The sequence below is a fragment of the Salvelinus namaycush genome, chromosome 17, assembly GCF_016432855.1.
Source record: "Salvelinus namaycush isolate Seneca chromosome 17, SaNama_1.0, whole genome shotgun sequence".
Classification (NCBI taxonomy): domain Eukaryota; kingdom Metazoa; phylum Chordata; class Actinopteri; order Salmoniformes; family Salmonidae; genus Salvelinus; species Salvelinus namaycush.
The window spans coordinates 4,391,562-4,413,496 of record NC_052323.1 but is presented as its reverse complement, the minus strand read 5'-3'; the positions used below and the strand labels follow the sequence as shown (position 1 = coordinate 4,413,496).

At 42.6% G+C, this 21,935-nt stretch overlaps 1 protein-coding gene across 1 annotated transcript in view; it reads right to left on the bottom strand.

The window, feature by feature from the left end:
- LOC120061869 (follistatin-related protein 5-like) overlaps positions 1-21,935 on the bottom strand; it is a 166,048-nt gene that overhangs the window by 62,787 nt on the left and 81,326 nt on the right. The window contains exons 4-5 of the mRNA XM_039011649.1: positions 13,618-13,814; positions 8,230-8,350 (exon numbers count right to left, since the gene is read on the bottom strand). Of these exons, the coding sequence (XP_038867577.1) occupies positions 8,230-8,350; positions 13,618-13,814 (318 nt within the window). The remainder of the gene's footprint in view (positions 1-8,229; positions 8,351-13,617; positions 13,815-21,935) is intronic.

The following is a 21,935-nucleotide window of genomic DNA, read 5'->3' as shown; positions in this document are numbered from 1 at the left end:
ATGACGGCTCTGGCTGGTCATGGCTGGATGACGGCTCTGGCTGGTCATGGCTCGCTGACGGCTCTGGCTGGTCATGGCTCGCTGACGGCTCTGGCTGGTCATGGCTCGCTGACGGCTCTGGCTGGTCATGGCTCGCTGATGGCTCTGGCTGGTCATGGCTCGCTGACGGCTCTGGCTGGTCCTGGCTCGCTGACGGCTCTGGCTGGTCATGGCTCGCTGACGGCTCTGGCTGGTCATGGCTCGCTGACGGCTCTGGCTGGTCATGGCTCGCTGACGGCTCTGGCTGGTCATGGCTCGCTGACGGCTCTGGCTGATCCTGTCTGGCGGAAGGCTCTGGCTGATCCTGTCTGGCGGAAGGCTCTGGCTGATCCTGTCTGGCGGAAGGCTCTGGCTGATCCTGTCTGGCGGACGGCTCTAGCGGCTCCTGTCTGGCGGACGGCTCTAGCGGCTCCTGTCTGGCGGACGGCTCTAGCGGCTCATGGCAGACGGGCGGCTTTGCAGGCTCATGGCAGACGGGCGGCTTTGAAGGCTCAGTACCGACGGGCGGCTTTGAAGGCTCAATACAGACGGGCAGTTCATGCGGCGCTTGGCAGACGGACAGTTCAGACGGCGTTGGGCAGACGGGCAGTTCAGGCGCCGCTGGGCAGACGGCAGACTCTGGCCGGCTGAGACGCACTGTAGGCCTGGTTCGTGGTACCGGGACTGGAGGTACCGGGCTAAAGACACGCACCTTCAGGCTAGTGCGGGGAACAACAACAGGGCACACTGGACTCTCAAAGCGTACTATAGGCCTGGTGCGTGGTACCGGCACTGGTGGTACCGGGCTGAGGGCACGCACATCAGGGCGAGTACGGGGAGAAGGAACAGTGCGTACAGGGCTCTGGAGACGCCCTGGAAGCCTGGTGCGTGGTGCCGGAACTGGAGGTACCGGGCTAAGGACACGCACCTTCAGGCTAGTGCGGGGAACAACAACAGGGCACACTGGACTCTCGATGCGCACTATAGGCCTGGTGCGTGGTACCGGAACTGGAGGTACCGGGCTGAGGGCACACACCTCAGGGCGAGTGCGGGGAGAAGGAACAGTGCGTACAGGGCTCTGGAGACGCACAGGAGGCTTGGTGCGTGGTGCCGGGACTGGAGGCACTGGGCTGGAGACACGCACCATAGGGCTAGTGCGTGGAGGAGGAACAGGGCTCTGGATACGCACTGGAAGCCTGGTGCGTGGTGTAGGCACTGGTGGTACTGGGCTGGAGCGGGGAGGTGGCGCCGGAAATACCGGACCGTGCAGGCGTACTGGCTCCCTTGAGCACTGAGCCTGCCCAACCTTACCTGGTTGTATGCTCCCCGTCGCCCAACCAGTGCGAGGAGGTGGAATAACCCGCACCGGGCTATGTAGGCGAACCGGGGACACCATGCGTAAGGCTGGTGCCATGTAAGCCGGCCCGAGGAGACGCACTGGTGGCCAGATGTGTAGAGCCGGCTTCATGACATCCGGCTCAACGCTCAATCTAGCCCGGCCGATACGTGGAGCTGGAATGTACCGAACTGGGCTATGCACACGTACAGGAGACACCATGCGCTCTACTGCGTAACACGGTGTCTGCCCGTACTCTCGCTCTCCACGGTAAGTACAGGGAGTGGGCGCAGGTCTCCTACCTGACTTCGCCACTCTCCCTTTAAGCCACCCCCCAAGAAATTTTTGGGGTTTCCTCACAGGCTTTTCGGGTCTCCAGCCACGTCTCCTTGCTGCCTCCTCAAACCACCGCTCCTGGGTTTTAGCTGCCTCCCTCTCTTCAACAGAGCGGCAATATTCCCCTGTCTGAGCCCAGGGTCCTTTTCCGTCCAATATTTCCTCCCATGTCCACGAGTCCTGGTTTCTTTGTTGCGCTCTCCCACGCCGCTTGGTCTTTGGTTGGTGGGTGATTCTGTAACGGTTTTCCTCCTCCTCTTCGTCCGAAGAGGAGGAGTAGGGATTTGACCAAAACGCAGCGTTGTGATACGACATGACTTTTATTTAAACAAGACGAAAACTAAACAAACTTGAGAATTTACAAAATAACAAAACGACGTAGACAGACCTGACCATGGAACTTACATAACTACACGAAGAACACACGAACAGGAACAGACTACATCAAACGAACAAACAAACGAAACAGTCCCGTGTGGTGCGCAGACACAGACACGGAAGACAATCACCCACAAACAAACAGTGTGAACAGCCAACCTATATATGGTTCTCAATCAGAGGAAAACGTCAAACACCTGTCCCTGATTGAGAACCATATAAGGCTAATTACAAGTGACCTAAACATAGAAACACAAAACATAGAATGCCCACCCCAACTCACGCCCTGACCAACTAAACACATACAAAAATAACATAAAACAGGTCAGGAACGTGACAGGGTGAATACTTTCGCAAGGCACTGTAGGTATTTGTAGTCAGAACCGTCCAGAGTAGTGATGCTAGTCCGGCGGGGGGGTACAGGCAGCGATCGGTTGAAGAGCACGCATTTAGTTTTACTTGCATTTAAGAGCAGTTGGAGGTCACGGAAGGAGTGTTGTATGGCATTGAAGCTCGTCTGGAGGTTTGTTAACACAGTGTCCAAAGAAGGGCCAGAAGTATACAGAATGGTGTCGTCTGCGTAAAGGTGGATCAGAGAATCACCAGCAGCAAGAGCGACATCATTGATATATACAGAGAAAAGAGTCGGTCCGAGAATTGAACCCCGTGGCACCCCCATAGAGACTGTCAGAGATCCGGACAACAGTCCCTCCGATTTGACACACTGAACTCTGTCTGAGAAGTAGTTGGTGAACCAGGCGAGGCAGTCATTTGAGAAACCAAGGCTGTTTAGTCTGCCGATAAGAATGTTGTGATTGACAGAGTCGAAAGCCTTGGCCAGGTCGATGAAGACAGCTGCACAGTACTGTCTTTTATCGATGGCGGTTATGATATAGTTTAGGACCTTGCATGCACCCCATGACCAGCTCGGAAACCAGATTGCATAGCGGAGAAGGTATGGTGGGATTCAAAATGGTCTGTGATCTGTTTGTTAACTTGGCTTTCGACTTAACTAATTATGTGACTTCTGAAGGTAATTGGTTGCACCAGATCTTATTTAGGGGCTTCATAGCAAAGGGGGTGAATACATATGCACGCACCACTTTTCCATTATTTTTTTAATTTCACTACTTTATGTATGTCCATTACATGAAATCCAAATAATAATCAATTAAAATGACAGGTTGTAATGCAACAGAATAGGAAAAACGCCAAGGGGGATGAATACTTTTGCAAGGCACTGTAGGTGTCTTGTTAGACTGTAAACTCTCCTTCCAGACTCACATTAAGCATCTCCAATCCAAAATTAAATCTAGAATTGGCTTCCTATTTCGCAACAAAACCTCCTTCACTTATGCTGCTAAACATGCCCTCGTAAAACTGACTATCCTACCGATCCTTTACTTCGGCGATGTCATTTACAAAATAGCCTCCAACACACAACTCAGCAAATTGGATGTAGTCTATCACAGGGCCATCCGTTTTGTCACTAAAGCCCCATATACTACCCACCACTGTGACCTGTATGCTCTCGTTGGCTGGCCCTCGCTTCATATTCGTCGCCAAACCCACTGGCTCCAGGTCATCTACAAGTCTTTGCTAGGTAAAGCCCTTCCTTATCTCAGCTCACTGGTCACCATAGCAACACCCACCCGTAGCACGCGCTCCAGGAGGTATATTTCACTGGTCATCCCCAAAGCCTAACCCTCAGAACTGCAGACCACGCGTAACCACATCAGCCTAGGAACTCCACATCTGGCTTCTTCACCTGTGGGATCATCTGAGACCAGCCACCTGGACAGCTGATGAAACTGAGGAGTATTTCTGTCTGTAATAAAGCCCTTTTGTGGGGAAAAATGTATTCTGATTGGCTGGGCTTAGCTCCCCAGTGGGTGTGGAGCCAGGCCCAGGCCCACTCATGGCTGCGCCCCTGCCCAATCATGTGAAATCCATAGATTAGGGCCTAATGAATTTATTTCCATTGACTGATTTCCTTATATGATCTGTAACTCAGTAAAATCATTGAAATTGCTGCATGTTGCGTTAATATTTTTGTTCAGTATAGTTTACATCACAAAACGTGGCAATTAACTACAATGACCATAATGTTTATTTTACGACTGCTACCGAAGAGAGATTCATGTTCGATCGTGAGGTGATACAGAGTGCAGCTGTATCTTCGTGAGGGATCTCTACCTGAAAATACATGATCTAAGCGATTGATAGTTTGTATTCATAAAAGTATGCTTGATTTACTTTGAAGTACAAAATATTGATTTTGTCAAACAACATAGGCAGCAGCTCTATAGAGATGAGATGATGACTTGGAATGAAATAATAAAGTCATCAAATAAAACAAATATAATATACACAACAACTGATATATTTTATTAAATTAAAGTAATGTGAATAAATGTTGGCTAGTAAGTGATAAGCAGCAATGGGCAGTCACTACTATCATGACTTTTATTAATTGGTTTATATTTTGTAATAATCTAACCGAAACCAACCTCAAAAATAACAAATCGCTCAGCACTATTTGCCATGAGTATTTACTAAGTAAAATAATCGTATGCTCCAGCTGGCACAGAGGGGGAGAAAGAAAGACAAAACAATTGAAAAGAAGAGGAAAAGAAACAGGTAAAGATAAATGCTTAACCAACGAGGAAAGACATTTCCTTTTCCGTTTCAGCCTGAAGAAGCTTGGGGGGAAAGTTTAAAAAAGTGAGTAGTTGGAGCTAGTGCATCACAGCTCTTCAAGGATGTTGAGCTCTCCACAGATTTTACCCGTATCCTTTCTTGATTTGATTTGCCTGAAGGGCTACTCCCCCGCTTAAGCCTGACTAGGAGAGGAACAAGACAAGAAAAATACTATGCCAGTTTGCCATTTACTCTCGTAAATTTTCTTGTCTCACCTAGAAATGCTTCGCATACAAAGTGCTGATGAGTGAACAATTTTACTGGGAAATTCATTATGCATTATTTTTCTTGCCGTGATGTGTCAACCCCAGTGAAATGTCAGAGGATATTGAGCCAGTTGGAAATGTCAGACTGGGATGATTTGAGAAAGGGAATTAGGCAAGAAAAGGTAGCACAATATGTGTTAGTGTTTCTTAGTTTGGCGAAGATTAATTTACATCATTATGTTGTACTAGAGATTGCGGGTTTGGTTTTAGCTCTTTCACTATTTGCTCTGTGTCTAGTTTTATACAGCGACATTGACTGACTTTATAAACTACTGCATTTACCCATCTCTCACTACCGGGTTGCCATGTTGGGCCCAATTTTTCAAGAATATAGATATAGTTGTTCAGTGTGTATCTGGCAACCACACAAGTAGTTTTAAACTTCAGCGAAATAGCAAAGTAAAGGACTATACTGAACAAAAATATAAATGCAACATGCAACAATTTTAACGATCTTACTGAGTTACAGTTCATATAAGGAAATCAGTCAATTGAAATAAATTCATTAGGGCCTAATCTATGGATTTCACATGACTGGTCAGGGGCGCAGCCATGGGCCCACCCGCTTGGGAGCCAGGCTCAGCTCTGGGGAACATTCCTAAAGTCAGCATGCCAATTGCACGCTCCCTCAAAACTTGAGACTTCTGTGGCATTGTGTTGTGTGACAAACCTGCACATTTTAAAGCGACCTTTTATTGTGCACAGCACAATGTGCACCTTTCAATGTGCAACTGAAATGAGCTGTTTAATGAGCTTCTTGATATGCCACACCTGTCAGGTGGATGGACTATTTTAGCAAAGTAAAAATGCTCACTAAAAGAGATGTAAACAAATTTGTACAGTCAGGGAGAGGTTGAAAATGTCAGTGAAGACACTTGCCAGTTGGTCTTTGCATGCTTTGAGTACACGTCCTGTTAACCCATCTGGCCTCGCGACTTTGTGAATGTTAACCTGTTTAAAGGTATTACTCACATCAGCTACGGAGAGCGTAATCACACAGTCGTCCAGAACAGCTGGTGCTCTCATGCATAGTTCAGGGTTGCTTGCCTTGAACCGAGCATAAAAGGCATTTAGCTCGTCTGGTAGGCTCGCGTCACTGGGCAGCTCATGGCTGGGTTTCCCTTTGTAGTCTGTAATAGTTTGCAATCCCTGCCACATATGATGCGGGTCAGAGCCGGTGTAGTAGGATTCAATCTTAGTCCTGTATTGACGCTTTGCCTGTTTGATGGTTGGTCTGAGGGCATAGCGGGATTTCTTCCGGATTAGTGTCCCGCTCCTTGAAACCGGCAGCTCTAGCCTTTAGCTCGGTGCAGATGCTGCCAGGAATCCATGGCTTCTGGTTGGATATGTACGTACCGTCACTGTGGGGACAATGTCGTCGATGCACTTATTGATGAAGCCAGTGACTGAGGTGTTATACTCCTCAATGCCATTGGATGAATCCCGGAACATATTCCAGTCTGTGCTAGCAAAACAGTCCTGTAGCGTAGCATCCGCATCAACTGACCACTTCCGTATTGAGCGAGTCACTGGTATTTCCTCCTTTAGTTTTTGCGTGTAAGCAGGAATCAGGAGAATATAATTATAGTCAGATTTGCCAAATGGAGGGTGAGGGAGAGATTTGTATGCATCTCTGTGATGTGGAGTAAAGGTGGTGTAGAGTTTTTCTTTCTTCGGTTGCACATGTGACATGGTGGTAGAAATGAGGTAAAACGGATTGAAGTTTGCCTGCATTAAAGTCCCCGGCCACTCAGAGCGCTGCTTCTGGATGCTTATGGCCATATACAGCTCGTTGAGTGTGATCTTAATGCCAGCATCGGTTTGTGGTGGGAAATAAATGGCTACGAATAATATAGCTGGGAACTCTTTTTTAGACAGTGTGGTCTACAGCTTATCATGAGGTAGTCTACCTCAGGTGAGCAATACCTCGAGACTTTAATATTAGACATTGCGCACCAGCAGTTATTGACAAATAGACACTCACCCCCGCCCCTTGTCTTAGCAGACGTAGCTGCTCTGTCCTGCCGATGCACGGAGATGCCAGCCAACTCTATATTATCCGTGTCGTCGTTTAGGCAAGTCTCCGTGAAACATAAGATATTACAGTTTTTAATGTCCCTTTGGCAGGATAGTCTTAATTGTAGATCTTCCTGTTTCTTTTCTAATGATTGCACATTGGCCAATAATACGAAGGATAGCGGTGGTTTACCTGCTCGTCGGTGAATTCTTACAAGTCACCCAGCCATCCTCTCCCTTTTTCTCTGCCTTTTTTTCACGCAGATGACGGGGATTTGGGCCTTGTCTCGACAAACACTATATCCTTCACGTCGGACTCATTAAAGAAAAATCTTTGTCCAGTTCGAGCTGAGTAATCGCTGTTCTGATGTCCAGAAGCTCTTTTTGGTCACAAGAGACGGTAGCAGCAACAAAATGAGTTCAAACAATGCGAACAAACGAATAAAATAGCACAGTTGGTTAGGAGCCCGTAAATGGCAGCCATCTCCTCTGACGCCATTAAGTAGTCTACGATGAGGTTTAAATCTCCCAGATGGAGAGTTCTACTGATGAGTACAAGTGTCTTGCCATTCACAGAGATATCATCAATGTCAACTCTAATTGAAACTAAATTAGACTCCATTTACTTTTATAGCTCCCATAAGGATAATAAGTTGATCCGGTTTCAGAACCTTATGCTAATAAATAATAAGGACCATAGAAAAGCCTTACATGTTCTGTTTAGACCTACCGGCATAATGATGGTCACTTGGTTGAGTTATTATTAACATCCTATTGGGGGGATGGCGGGCAAACATAGACAGAGAGAGCCGGGGGCTACTGCTGTATCTCAATTGGGAATTGTTTTGCCCGAGATAAATATGAAGAAAGAATTGCCTACCTGCAATCAACCCATGGTAACTATTGTATAGGACTGTATAGAATAGTGTCGAGTAAACATGGTTAAAAGTTTTATCCACTTTGCTGTCGCATAAAGGCAGAGATTTGTTATAAGGCTTTTAGCAATATGTGCTTGAAAGCATGTAATGTCTATTGGCCAAGTCAACACAACCTGTGGAATGTATGGTTCTTTGAATGTCCTTGCCAAAGAAAATGCAAGCAGGGCAAAGTAAATGATAATGTGTAGAAAATAAAAAGAGTGGACATTCCACTCAGGACTCAGTTGGTCCTGTCACTCACCGAAAGCTGTGTAGAACTCGTCCTTTGTCAGGTGCTCGTCGTCATTGATGTCGTTGTATTTGAGAAGGTCAAACAGGGTGCACTCAGAGACATCCTTGGACAGACCTTCCTGCTTGATGACCTGCAACAGAAAAATGCATTTAGACCTTGCCTTTTAAGTGGGCCAGTATATAACTTACAGATAAAGCTAAGTCTAGGCCTGGATTTTTCTGGGTCTGGGGTTTATTTTTTCTTGTACTTTTTTCCCCGCTGTCTCCTTTTTTGGGTGGTTGCCGAAACCGGGAACCACTCAAGGATCTGGGATTTCTAATGTTACAGCATAGAGCATGCAATGCACCACAATCAGTTCTCTGTCTAAATATAGTACGTCAAAGAAGACATTGATTCCTCAGTAATAAGATGATTGAAATAGAGAAATACCACAACGTCTCCAGTATTGTTTTCCAATGTCAGTCATCGTAAGACCTGAATGCATTTCTTTGTATGACACTGTAGGTTAATGTGCATTCAATTACACTGGAGAAGACCCACTGAGGTGTAAATTGTGTGTGCAATACATGGTTTAGTGGAGAACAGGTGCCATCCTAAAAAACAGCCCAGATTTGATCATCTCTGCAGACATAACAATGACGACAAACTCGAAAATTATGTTTCTAACCTAAACTCAATTTCACATTAAAAGCTTAACTCTCAAGCCCAATTTCATTCTTGTCCAATCCCTTAAAAAATAAAATGCATTCAGGTGAGAAGTTGTGGGTTGGGGGAATTGCTTATTCATATTCATTTTGGGGTGGGTAAACATAGCTGTACCTGATCCCAACCTTTTCTTACTAAAGCAAACTTACCAGAAGTCCACTGGCATGCTCTGATAATAAAACGATGTGCATCACAAGTGAATTCAGCACTGGACAGTTACCTCCGAGTGGTAAGGTGATGAGTTCCTGACATCTATTGCCACTTGCAGTGGAAGTTCAAATCCCCCATGGGACGCAAAATACATCTTTGAAATGTGGACTCACATTTATTGTGTTGGGGAGAAAAGTGCAGTCATCACCTTGAAAATGAAGATTAGGGGCTCAATTCAGTCCAACTCGCATTGCAGTATTTACGCAGTAGCTATATTCCCAATTGTCAAAGTAACTCACAGATTGGTCTTGGGTACTGTATAAACACCTAGAACTACTATCAGAGTGATCCCTCTCACAGCAGGTATGCTTTCACTTTCAGAATTAGAAGTGTGTGGGCATGGGATGAATATTGTAAATATATAATTTATTTTTTATATCTGCGTGGGATTTAAACTCACAACCATTGAACCGTAAACCAACTGCCATAACAGACTAAGCCACCAATCAATGATAGCGTTTGGGGAAAAAATACTACAAGTTGACCTGACCACCATTGTCATTTATTTCTTGTCGTGATGGATGTAGCTAACGATATAAATGGGAAACCACATGTTCATTTTCTTCGTATTCGCAAAAGCACATATATTTGTATGAAACGGTAAGCAAAAACATTGAATTTGGAATGTTGTGTAACGCCAGTAGTCTAGTCAAGGAAGCATCATGCAAAATATAATGGCACATTCCACTTACCAAGACCATTGCCAAATAAGGTGCGCTGTCACCTGCTTTTATAGTTAGCCTTGAGGTGGTACCACCCAGTACATCTAGAAGAGAGTGTATTTCATACTGAACCCCTCGCTTGAGATGACGTGGAATTATTATGTTTTAGTCATTATATCTGTTTGGGCTTCTTGCGGCCCATTTGCATTCTACAAATTATTTCTAATTCTAATGACAAATGATTTGTTATTATGTTCAAGGCCCCCTGACCATCCGTTCAAGAAAAGATCGGCCTGCGGATAAATCTAGATGATCCCTGACGTAGAGGCGCCTTCTCAAGATGTCACGCCTGCTACCGCTCCCCCTCCCTGGCGCTCGAGGGCGCCAGGCTACCAGTCTTTACACGCACCTGTCACCATTATTACAGCGCTCATTAGACTCACCTGGTCTCCTTCACGTGGGTTGATTGCCCCTGTATATCTGTCTGTTCCTCGGTGGTGTTCCCTGTGTCCGCATTAATTGTTGATACGTGTTCCTGTTCCATGTCCGTCAGTTATTAAACCTTCACTCCCTGTACCTGCTTCTCATCTCCTGCGTCGATCCTTTCACAAGAGGCCTCTACATGATTTCAATGGTACAGTCGAACCGCTAGGGCCAATAAGAGCTAGATTTACTACTGAAAGACCACAATATATCACTTTTGCAACAAACTATCACAATGAAGACCAGCATTGACGTGTTTCACTATAACTAAGCCTAAAACATCTGGTTTTCGATTAACTTTTTTTTTTTTCAGTAAAGTTACTCTTTAAGTCTTACCTTGTCCTAGATTGTCTATAGATCTCTTATTTCTGGAAGTAAATAGTATTATCCCGAGGAAACCCCTTTTCATGCTGCAAAGACTCTCTTGTTATGTTTTATATATGGTTTGAAATATGACAAGTTGGATCTACAGTATCTCACCTTCAGGCTGACTTTCACTCATCCATCATTCTAGATCAGCTGTCATGAAGCTTGACAAAATATGACAGTGTTGGGGCGTAGTGAACGACTGTATTTTGCAGTAGCTTGGTGGAAGTTGAACACAATTCAAATCTTGGTAGTGTTATCTGTAGTTAATTACTTTTTGCCATGTAACGGTATAACTAACTACTGAAACTACACTACTTTTTGGGGCAAAAAGAGAAGAAAATAATGGAGAAATAGGCAATCATTTATTTTATTTTTCAGCTTCAGACCTGCCTAATTCTCACTTGAAACCGTTTTTGCAATTTGTAGTCTATGACATTTCAACTTTAGATATGATCATTTTTCCCGAGGTAGCTTGAAAACTATATCATTTTTAAGAATATTTTATTAAGGGTAGCTTTTGTTTAGCTTAACTTCTTCTAGTGTGAAGTAATTGGTAGTTTGGTCAACTATGATTTCAGAGTAGCTTCCCCAGCACTGCTGTCTAATGTATCATCATCATCAAGTATGTCTTGTTCTTTGCAACTTTGGCCATGCTTTCTGAACTCTTACTGAACTAAAAGTGTAAACTATAAAGAATTATCAAAATGTTTGTGATGATTCAACCTCGTATGTTGAATTCAAAAACGTTCTTAAAGCCATCTGTGTATGATAATGTACTAGAAATGTATTTCCATTGACCTCTATCACTTCACAGTACTTTACAACACTTGCTATAAGCATTCATAAAAGTGTATCCATCCTTTAAGACAATTTATAAGAATTGGCAATTGAATGCATTCATAATACATTAGACACAGTTGGTTCAGAGAAAATGTTATAAAAGAACATGGTATTCCAAAGTATTCCCTGTTTTTCTGAACCACCCCATGGCGGACGGTTTGATTCGGGGAGATGGTAATATTAGAGGGGGCTGTGAATCACCACAGTCTTTGATGATTCTCACACCATCTCTTAAATGTTTCATGTCCCGGCTAGAAATCAAACCATCTTTCCCTTGCTCTGTAGTTGATGTTCAGGTTTGATGTACTGGAGGAATCGACACTATCTGATTGCGTCAACATAAAGAAGGGGGTCAAGTGTCTGAAGATAGAGTGTACCCACCTGCCCCTTCTTCCACTCAGATCTGAAGACACACACACATACGCATGCACACACACATTGAACACACACACAAACACACACACACTATCCCAAGCCTTAACCTTTGAACTGAATTAACTAAATTATTCACATTGTGTTTGGAATGCCGCCAGAGTCCGTGTCAAATTAACACCCCATTTACAGAAGCCTCTTTTACAATTAACAATTATTTTATGTATTTTACTTAACCTTTATTTAACTAGGCAAGTCAGTTAAGAGCAAATTCTTATTTACAATGAACAATTACGCAAATAGCAGACTCGTAAATGAGGGCTGAAATGATCGGTCACATCAAATTTGTATAATTTAACCTGGCAAAGCATGAAGAGCGAAGAAATTAGGATTTCACTGATTGAATTCTCAGCCATGAGTGACTTCTGAGATGTGGCATAGTTTTGAGGACCTCTGAGATGTGGCATAGTTTGAGGACTTCTTGAGATGTGGCATAGTTTGAGGTCAATTGTATCAACGTCTGATATTCAGAATTAATGATTGCAGTGCTTTTGTAGACAAGACAAAAACGTTAAGCTTAGAATAGCTACTACATATTCTGCATTTAATACCAGTTTGTACTGTATATGTACTGTGTCCCCATTGCCATATGTTTCAAGGTTTAAGAGAGACCTTAGCATTTTCTGTGAGGAATGACTTAAAACCAACATGTCGTTACTCAATCTGTGCAGTGGATGTTTGTGGACAGACGTTGACATTAAAACACCTGGATAGATGATGGCTCATAGCTTTGTGTCTAGCCCTTAGTGTCATCCGTAATGTAATACTTTTGGTACCTATGGTAACTACCTGAAGCAACTTAATCAATGTATCAACAGGGAATATTTGCATAGTCAAATAAAGCCCAACACAACATCACAATGTCTCTTTCGTTGTGTATTTCACGCACTGTTCATCAATTTATGCTCTCATCCCCGAGCTGAAAGCATTGCTGTTATGTAAAAAAAAAAATATATATATATATATATATATATATATATATATAGATAGATAGTTAAATATCAGAGTTGTTGGCTGTAATCAAATGGGGAACTTTGGATTCAAAAGAGTGAATGCATAAGAATATGAATCAAGCTTGTTTTCTATCTCACATCAGTCTAATAGAGACAAGAGTAATCAGAGTGCCACTGGATATATTAATATGAAACCGAGAGCAGTTGAAAGGTTATTTAAACCAGCCGTGGTTGCTTACTTATTCAATTATTTAAATGCATGGCATATAAACCAGTCCTCGGGTATTGCGAAACATAAATCCATTATGCATAAAATGTCTTCCTTTGTCATGAAAGTCACACAATACTCCATATTCAACCACACTTTCTGTCCGTAACAGTCAAAGCCGACATTCTACCACGAGCGGAACGTTCCTTTGACCTGGATTATTACATTTCTAAGTCGCCTCGCTTTCCGAAGCGAAGACCAACTGATCAAGATGGCTCCTATAGTAAATTCCTAGGAGGCTATAGTAAACACAATGTTAAGGTTCTGTTTGTTGACCCTTTCTTCATTTCAGGGAAGGGTGTGCTGGTATGGCTACTGACATGTGGGAGAGACATTTACTGTGGCTTTATTGTCCACCCTCATGTCCTCATCTGTGATAGTTCACTACTCCTTGGTGTGTAGTGAACACAATGTTTCGTTGGTTTTCCCGTTTTCTTTCAAACACTTAGTGACATCCAAGTCCCGGCCTCCTCACCTGTGATAGTTCGCTGCTGTCTACTCTCCCGCTACCATCGGCGTCGAAGCGCTTAAACAGAAGGTCGACCAGCTTCTTTCTGGCGGCCATGTTGTCTTTGTGGCTCCCACGGTTGCCAGTTTCCATGTACCTCTGGTCATGCAGGTTCAGAATTTTGGTCTTCAACCTCCGGTAGTCACCCAGTCTGCAGTTGTCATCTGAGGAACAAAAACAAGAGAGAAGAAGTTAGAATCTAAAAAGGCTTAGTCATGTCAAGTGAGGCCCGTATAAAGTCAATGTGCACACCCAGAGGCGTCATACCCATAGGGGGTACAAGGACACTAACATCTCAGATTTCTCCTGTTTTAATTTTATTTTCAGATGTTCAATTATTTAATAAACCATTTTTAAGCCCACATTTGATCAAAATGATTTATAAAAAGTGCTATTTTGCGGAGGGGGCACACTAACTGAACCATATTTTACCTATCAGCTAACCACATCATACGTTTTAGCAATCTCAGTCGATGACACAGTCGATGACGTGGCACACAACCATTGGTTAATGCATGCAATGTCTAAGCAGTGGAACATGACTAGTATTGTTAGTGGAGGAGGAGAGAGTGTCAAGTGACACACCCAGCATCTGATTTAATTTTAGCTGCTGGTGAAGGGCAGGACCCGCAGGAGGTATGTTTGTAAATTCATTTGATCAAGCTATGTTGCCTATTGATTCTTTCTTGGTGGCCCAGCGTCGTCTGGGTTTGGCCGGGGTAGGCCATCATTGTAAAAAATGATTTGTTCTTAATTGACTTGCCAAGTTAAATAAAGATTACACATTTCTATTGGGCCCAAAATAATCTGAAACACAACCAAAACAAACAGAAAATGCATCCCCAAAATGTGTAGAGACACTAGCTTGATGTAGTCATTGTGTGTATGGGACCAAATACTTAACTTTTTACTACTTTAATACACATAAGTGAATTTGTCCCAATACTTTTGGTCCCCTAAAATGGCGGGTCAATGTACAAAAAGTGCTGTAATTTCTAAACGGTTCACCCGATATGGATGAAAATACAGTCTGCACTTTAACTGCATAGTCATTGAATTATTTAAAATCCAAAGTGCTGGAGTACAGAGCCAAAACCACCAAACATTTGTGCCCCTTCTAAAATAATGGGTACATGACGCCCCTGTGCACACCTGTCTGCAGCACACTTTCATAACTTGTAGTGCTGTGTGGGTTGGCAATGATGGAAGGTGTGAGCGAATTCATTATCAAACACCAACAGTAAGAGAAAATATGATGATTTGTATTTGCAATCCACCATCAAAGCAGACATCAAAAGAGTCAACTACATGAAATATTCAGCATAGAAGAGTTACGAGCAAAAATAATGACTGGAACTTGTCATTCCAATGCATGACATATTGTAAAACTTATTTTTTCTAATATCTACAGAAGTGTTAGTGACAGTTCTGTAGTGACAGTTCTGTTGGCTGTTGTGAATTACACCTGAGTAGACTTTGCTTTCTCCAGACAAAAATAAAATACTAAAGCAGGAAAGAAAGTTTGAGGGAATTTTTTGAGTTGCTTTAGACAGTTGTTCTCGACAGTGGCATAACACAATTAGTGACAGACAGTTGTCTCAAGACAAAGCCTCTCCAGGACTGTGGCATCACCTTTTACAGGGTGTGACCGTGCACCATTTTGCCGCCAAGCGCTGCACATCATGAAATGGCCTCTGTTTTGACAAGCCTTGGTGACAGAAAAGCTGCCTCAGAAATGGCCGAATGAATAAAAGATAAATGGCTGCTAGCCCTAGCCCAGGGGATATGAAGGTCAGTGTTATCAAAAGCCCTGGACACACAGGGACAGACAGACAGACACACACACACATAAATACACACGCACACACTGCAGGCACGTACTCACACACTCTTACGGACAGACACACGCACACTCTCTCGTTCTATAAAATACGCACACATACAGGTACATGTACAATTAGTGAGCATTCATTCAACAGCCTCGGCAGCAAATCATCTATTTTCTAAAACAAACTAAAAAATATATACTTAAGCTGTCAAGTAGGGAGCTTTGAAAAGAACGGCAGCCACTCATAGTGTCTGTTTGACTAGTATAGTGTCTAGTGCTTCAGCTATGTTGTGAGAAGAGTGCCGTTGTTTACCCCTACCTAAACTCTTTGTGAAACACTCAAATGGCTTGATGAGTGCATCTCTTCAATACAGTGTGTTATGAATGGCTGGGAATCCGTCTTGAATGGAAACACCCCTACATTCAACCAACTTGAACAACACCTGCAACAATCAAATTGTTCATGTTAGCTACAACAAACAAGCAAACTTTACGAGGGTCGAAACACTGGCTAAAGTAAGTTCGTTTCAATTTCAACCAAGGCTTTCTGAAACATCTCTTCAGCAATGCATTCGGAAATGCAAAAAGACTCCTGGAGAGACTTAACTAGGTTGTAATAGACCCGTCAGCGAGACGCTTTCCCCCTGGCGTGCCTCTGTATAATGCAAACTCCGGCAACATTGTTCATGGCGGAAACGTATGACCACTCCTCGAGGCCCGAGAGACTCCATGTAAAGCAGTCGCCATGGCTGACTGGCCCTTCTGATGAGGATTTTTTTTCACCGCCGCCACAGACTCCTATTCAGATATTGTTTTAAAAAGAATATTCTGGTCACGTCAGGCGGGTGTGACGCTAAGTGGCTCGCTAAGCACGAAAGACCCGTTGCGTGTTATTAATTGTAATGGACTGGTGAAATAATTTGCAGGTCAGCTCCCCATTCGAGGATGAGAATATATGGGCGAGCAGACGCACGCATATTGGCCAGAAGGGGTTGAAGGATACGATTTGGATCCATCACGAGAGCCCCACGCCACAGAGGTATTACTGTTGACAGCAGAGTGGAATATAGCAATCAAACAGAGTAATTGTTCACAACACTCGTAGTCCTAATGCTGAATCATGGAATCATGCCTTGTGCAATGGCTGTGCTGCATGGCGAATCTGAAGGAATTTATTTTTCTTTATTCTGTCAAGTCATCCTTGTTTTTCATTCCCGCAATGATAGATAAAAAGAGGGTCCCATTGAAAACGATAAGATGGAGAGACGCAATGTCATTTTATCTGCGAGCGGTTAAGATCAATCAATTCAAATTAAATCCTTTTTAAACTAATGCTGTACAGCTCTCTGGAGAATATATGATAGATGATCATTTGACGGTCCATTCACGGCTTTAGTCTCTTGCTTCCTCATATTTGATCTGAAACTAATACGTTTATTCATGTTATTCAAATTGACATGTTTGAGTTGTCAATACATCAATTATACTGAACAAAAATATAAATGCAATATGCAACAATTTCAAATATTCATAGATGGAAATCAGTCAATTGAAATAAAGTCATTGGGCCCTAATCTATGGATTTCACATGAATGGGCAGGGGCATAGCCATGGTTGGGCCTGGGAGGGCATAGGTCCACCCACTGGGGAGCCAGGCCCAGCCAATTAGAATTAGTTTTTCCACACAAAGGTCTTTATTAGAGACAGAAATCTGCCTTAACCCCCCCCAGACAATCCCGCAGGTGAAGAAGCCGGAAGCCGCATCTTTGGTAATGTGTTGTGTGACAAAACTGCACATCTTAGAGTGACCTTTTCTTGTCCCCAGCACAAGGTGCACCTGTGTAATGATCATGCTGTTTAATCATCTTCTTGATATGCCACACCTGTCAGTTGGATGGATTATCTTGGAAAAGGAGAAATGCTCACTAACAGGAATGAAAGTACATTTGTTCACAACATTTTACAGAAATACGTTTTTTGTGTGTATGGAACATTTCTGGGATCTTTTATTTCAGCTCATTAAAAATGGGACCAACACTTTACATATTGCGTTTATATTTTTGTTCAGTATAGTTTACATGTTGGCCAAAATCAAGTGGCAAAGCATTGCAATAATCTATCATTACTTCCCCACAACCTGACTTAACAATATTACATAGAGTTACACATTAGACATTATAAATCGCATGTGATCAATAACAACGATCCATGGATTACAGTGTACACTGATTTTACATACCTCTTTAGCATTTTTCCACTACACATTTTGTACACAGAAAGAAACGTTTTCAAAGTCAATTTGTACAGCAAACAATTCAGTGCTCATTTAGGAACCCCCTCCCCCGGTCCATATAATCATATGCATTATGATAAAACATGTGAAACTGATTCTAGAGCCGCACTTCTACTCTAGGACATGTTATGAATATGGGCCCTGGTCCTCTAGGTCCATCGTGTATGTTGGTTTTCATCCTTGCCTTTAAGACACTGTAATATACACGGGTAACCAAATGTGTGAAACCTATGTCTAATTAGTAACATAAACAGATCAAGCTAGAGGGACATAAAAGTCAGCAGTACTATGGCCCTTGAGGATTGAGCCTTTGTAGCCTTGAATCCAAACTGACATGATCCCTTTTACCATTGTTTTGGAGAATATCACTTTAAATTATAGCCAAGGGGGTGTTGCACCCCTCTTATAGATCTATCAGCCATTATTCCAAAGCGTAAACATGATATTATGTATGTACGGGGAAGAGTTGCAATGAGACAGTTCATTAAGGTAGATTAAACATCCACTTCACCACAAACCACAGTTCACTGTTAAAGGGACGGTGAATGCCGCTGAACTCTGTCCCCTGCTCAAAAAGTATTGCTGTTTTATTTATGTAGAGGAAGAGGAAAGAGGCTGCTCAGTGGAATAGCTTGTGTCACATCCCCCCCGTCCCCGTTCCCCCCATCCGCCAGGTACTGCCTCCGCCCCACCATACATCAAACCACCACAGCGTGACAACTCGGCTACCCAAATCAAAGGTCACTGATTGCTATCTTAAAGACCAACTAGAGGTGTCATTGGTGTAACACCTGACTGGATCCGAAATGGATCTCTGGGCAGTGGGCCGCAAACTCCCCACAGCTGCTCTGCCGAGCCGGGGGACTGCATTACTGCAGCCGTAGCCAGCCCACTACCGATTTGCTGTTTTTCTGAGATGCAGTCAATGCATTGAATTAGACTCTGTATATTCCTATAGACATTCTACACCGAATTGGACATAGAACATTCTCATTCTAGCAACCGAGCTAGCTTTCAGAGTCCAGATCAAATTAAACGATCCGTTGCAACCTGTTATTTTGCCAGCTATAACAGAGGTGTAGTTGATACCTCACTCAGCTCCAGGTGAAAAATATTCTTATTCTGTCTGTAGCTCTTCTCTTCGCTCAGTCTCTGTCTGTCTCGGTCTCTTTACCGCCTTACTGCTACCTCCCAGTGTGTATTGGCACCCCCAGTTGCACCTCTAATTTGCTTTTCTCACTCCTGTGAGCTGGGTCCACTGTTCCTCTCCATTCCTTTATCTTCACACACACACACACACACACACACACACACACACACACACCACACACACACACACGCACACGAGCGCACGCTCATGCACACACACACACACACACCCCAACCTTTGAGGAGATCATTATTTGCCAGGCGTCTTGAATCTACTCATTCTCTAAGAACTAGCTTTAGAGAGCCAGTACCATAGAGATCCTATTAAATTACTGTTAGTACTCTAATTCCTAATTCTATGGCCAATACACTCCCTCCCTGATTAGCTCAACTCAGCTCTTATGCATTTTAGTGTACCTCACCTTTTCTTCACAAAGTGAAAACTGTTCCAATTATGTATCCGCTACGGGATTCACATTCCAATGGATCTCTTTGAAAACATTATGTTTGCATCTGTGCTATTGAAATACATTCACATTCCATCGTTATTCCACGATTTAGAAGACCAAACCCATTTTTATCATAAGAGGATATCTTTTTTTATTGCTATTGCTATTACAGCAGATTACATGACTGGCATTCATATTCCATTCACCAAGCTTAATGTAACATGGATAGGTTTAGGCTACTACATGATACTCAAATTTTACCTCTACCCATCATGAGGTTGCTACAACCTAGCCTATGAATGAAAGTTTACAACGTAAACTGATCTACGCACAAGTCGAGAGAATTATGAGTAATCAAGGTGACAGACAGGTCACATTCAATACTGTGTTGCACACTCTTGCCTGCATTCAGCTGATCTACGGTATAATCATTAGTCCAACAGTTACAAACGGGAGTTTCTATTGGACAAATTAAGATATGTCTATCCCTGTTTCGTTGCGATTGCTTCTGTTTAAGATAGATAGATATATATATATATTATTATTATTTTTTTTAATCGGAACAATGAATACACACACCCCTGATCACACGCAAACACAGTTCACATTCATAGCAGCCACATACAAACAGCTCATTGCATATATAATTCCTTCTTGCATCTATCTTATGGACTTCAGTGCACAACACATCAGCTGTCTGTGACCAGGCGGGAAAAAAAATCCAAGCAAAACCTTCATATCATGACCGCTACCTGCTACACACAGCCTACATCGTTGTCACCATATTAGCTAACGTCAAGTCAACATTGCTACTAGAGCTAACTCGTTAGTAAACCCACTACAATCATGTAGTACAGCGTACCGTCAGCAGCAAGCAGTTACACCGGTGGGCCTCAGTGGCAATAAATTAATAAAACCAAAAGCTTAGTCCAGTGTTGGATAACCATAGTCAGCTAGCTAACATAGCGTCCTTCTCTGTTTGAGCTGGGTGTTTGAGAAGATCAAATTAGCTAGCTGCGTTCCATGGTAGCTAAGTAAGTGAAAGAGAAAGTGAAAAAAATATATACTACGAAATATAGCTAGCTCTCTCTTTCTCTCTCTCGCTTCGCCTTAATTTTGGAAGAAATGAATGTTCAAAACTGTTCAACTGTTGTCTTTCTCTCTCTTTGAGGCAACTACTAACCACATTTTATGCAGTGTTAGCCAGCTGTAGCTTATGCTTTCAGTAATAGATTCATCCTCTGATCCTATGATTGGGTGGACAACATGTCAGTTCATGCTGCAAGAGCTTTGACAGATTGGAGGGCATAAGTCTTTGGAAAGTGGTGAGAACCATGAGCCTCCTAGGTGTTGTATTGAAGTCAATGTACCCAGACAAGGACAGAAGCTAGCTGTCCTGCGGCTACACCACGGTGCAACCCTGCAGAGTGCTTCTGAGGCTACTGTAGACCATTGCAAAACAGTGTTTTAATCCATTATTTGGTGACATGTGAATGTATTTAGTATTAGTGGTGTAAAGTACTTAGGTAAATATACTTGAAAGTACTACTTCAGTAGTTTTTTGGGGTATGTGTACTTTACTTAAGTATTTATATTTTTGACAACTTTTGTTTTACTTCACTACATTCCAAAATAAATAATGTACTTTTTACTCCATACATTTTCCCTGACACCGAAAAGTACTCGTTACATTTTGAATGCTTAGCAGGACAGGAATTGGTCCAATTCACGCAATTATCAAGAGAACATCCATGGTCATCCTCTGATCTGGCGGATTCACATCAACACACATGCTTCGTTTGTAAATTATGTCTGATTGTTGCAGTGTGCCACTGGCTATACAGTGCATTCAGAAAGTATTCAGTCGCGCTTGACTTTTTCCACATTTTGTTACTTCACAGCCTCATTCTAAAATGGATTAAATTGTTTTTTCCCCCTCATCAATCTACACACAATACCCCATAATGAAAAAAAACTGTTTTTTAGGAATGCTTGCAAATTTATAGAACATATCAAATTGAAATATCACATTTACATACAGTACCAGTCAAAAGTTTGGACACACCTACTCATTCTAGGGTTGTACTATTTTCTACATTGTAGAATAATAGTGAAGTCATCAACACTATGAAATAACACAAGGAACCATGTATTAACCTAAAAAGTGTTAAACAAATCGAAATATATTTTATATTTGAGATTCTTCAAAGTAGCCACCCTTTGCATTGATTACAGCTTTGCACACTCTTGGCATTCTCTCGTATCAAAATGTGGCAAAAGTAATGGGGTCTGAATACTTTCCGAACGCACTGTACGTAAATAACAAAAACAAGAAAATCATGTTGTTTGGTTTGCTTAATATAATGAATTTGAATGAATTTATACTTTTACTTTTGTACTTAAGTATATTCAAATCCAAAATCAAATCAAATTTTATTTGTCACATGTGCCGAATTCAATTCAACCTTACAGTGAAATGCTTAATTACAAGCCCTTAACCAGCAATGCAGTTTCAAGAAAATACAAAAAAAGTAAGGGATAAGAATAACAAATAATTAAAGAGCAG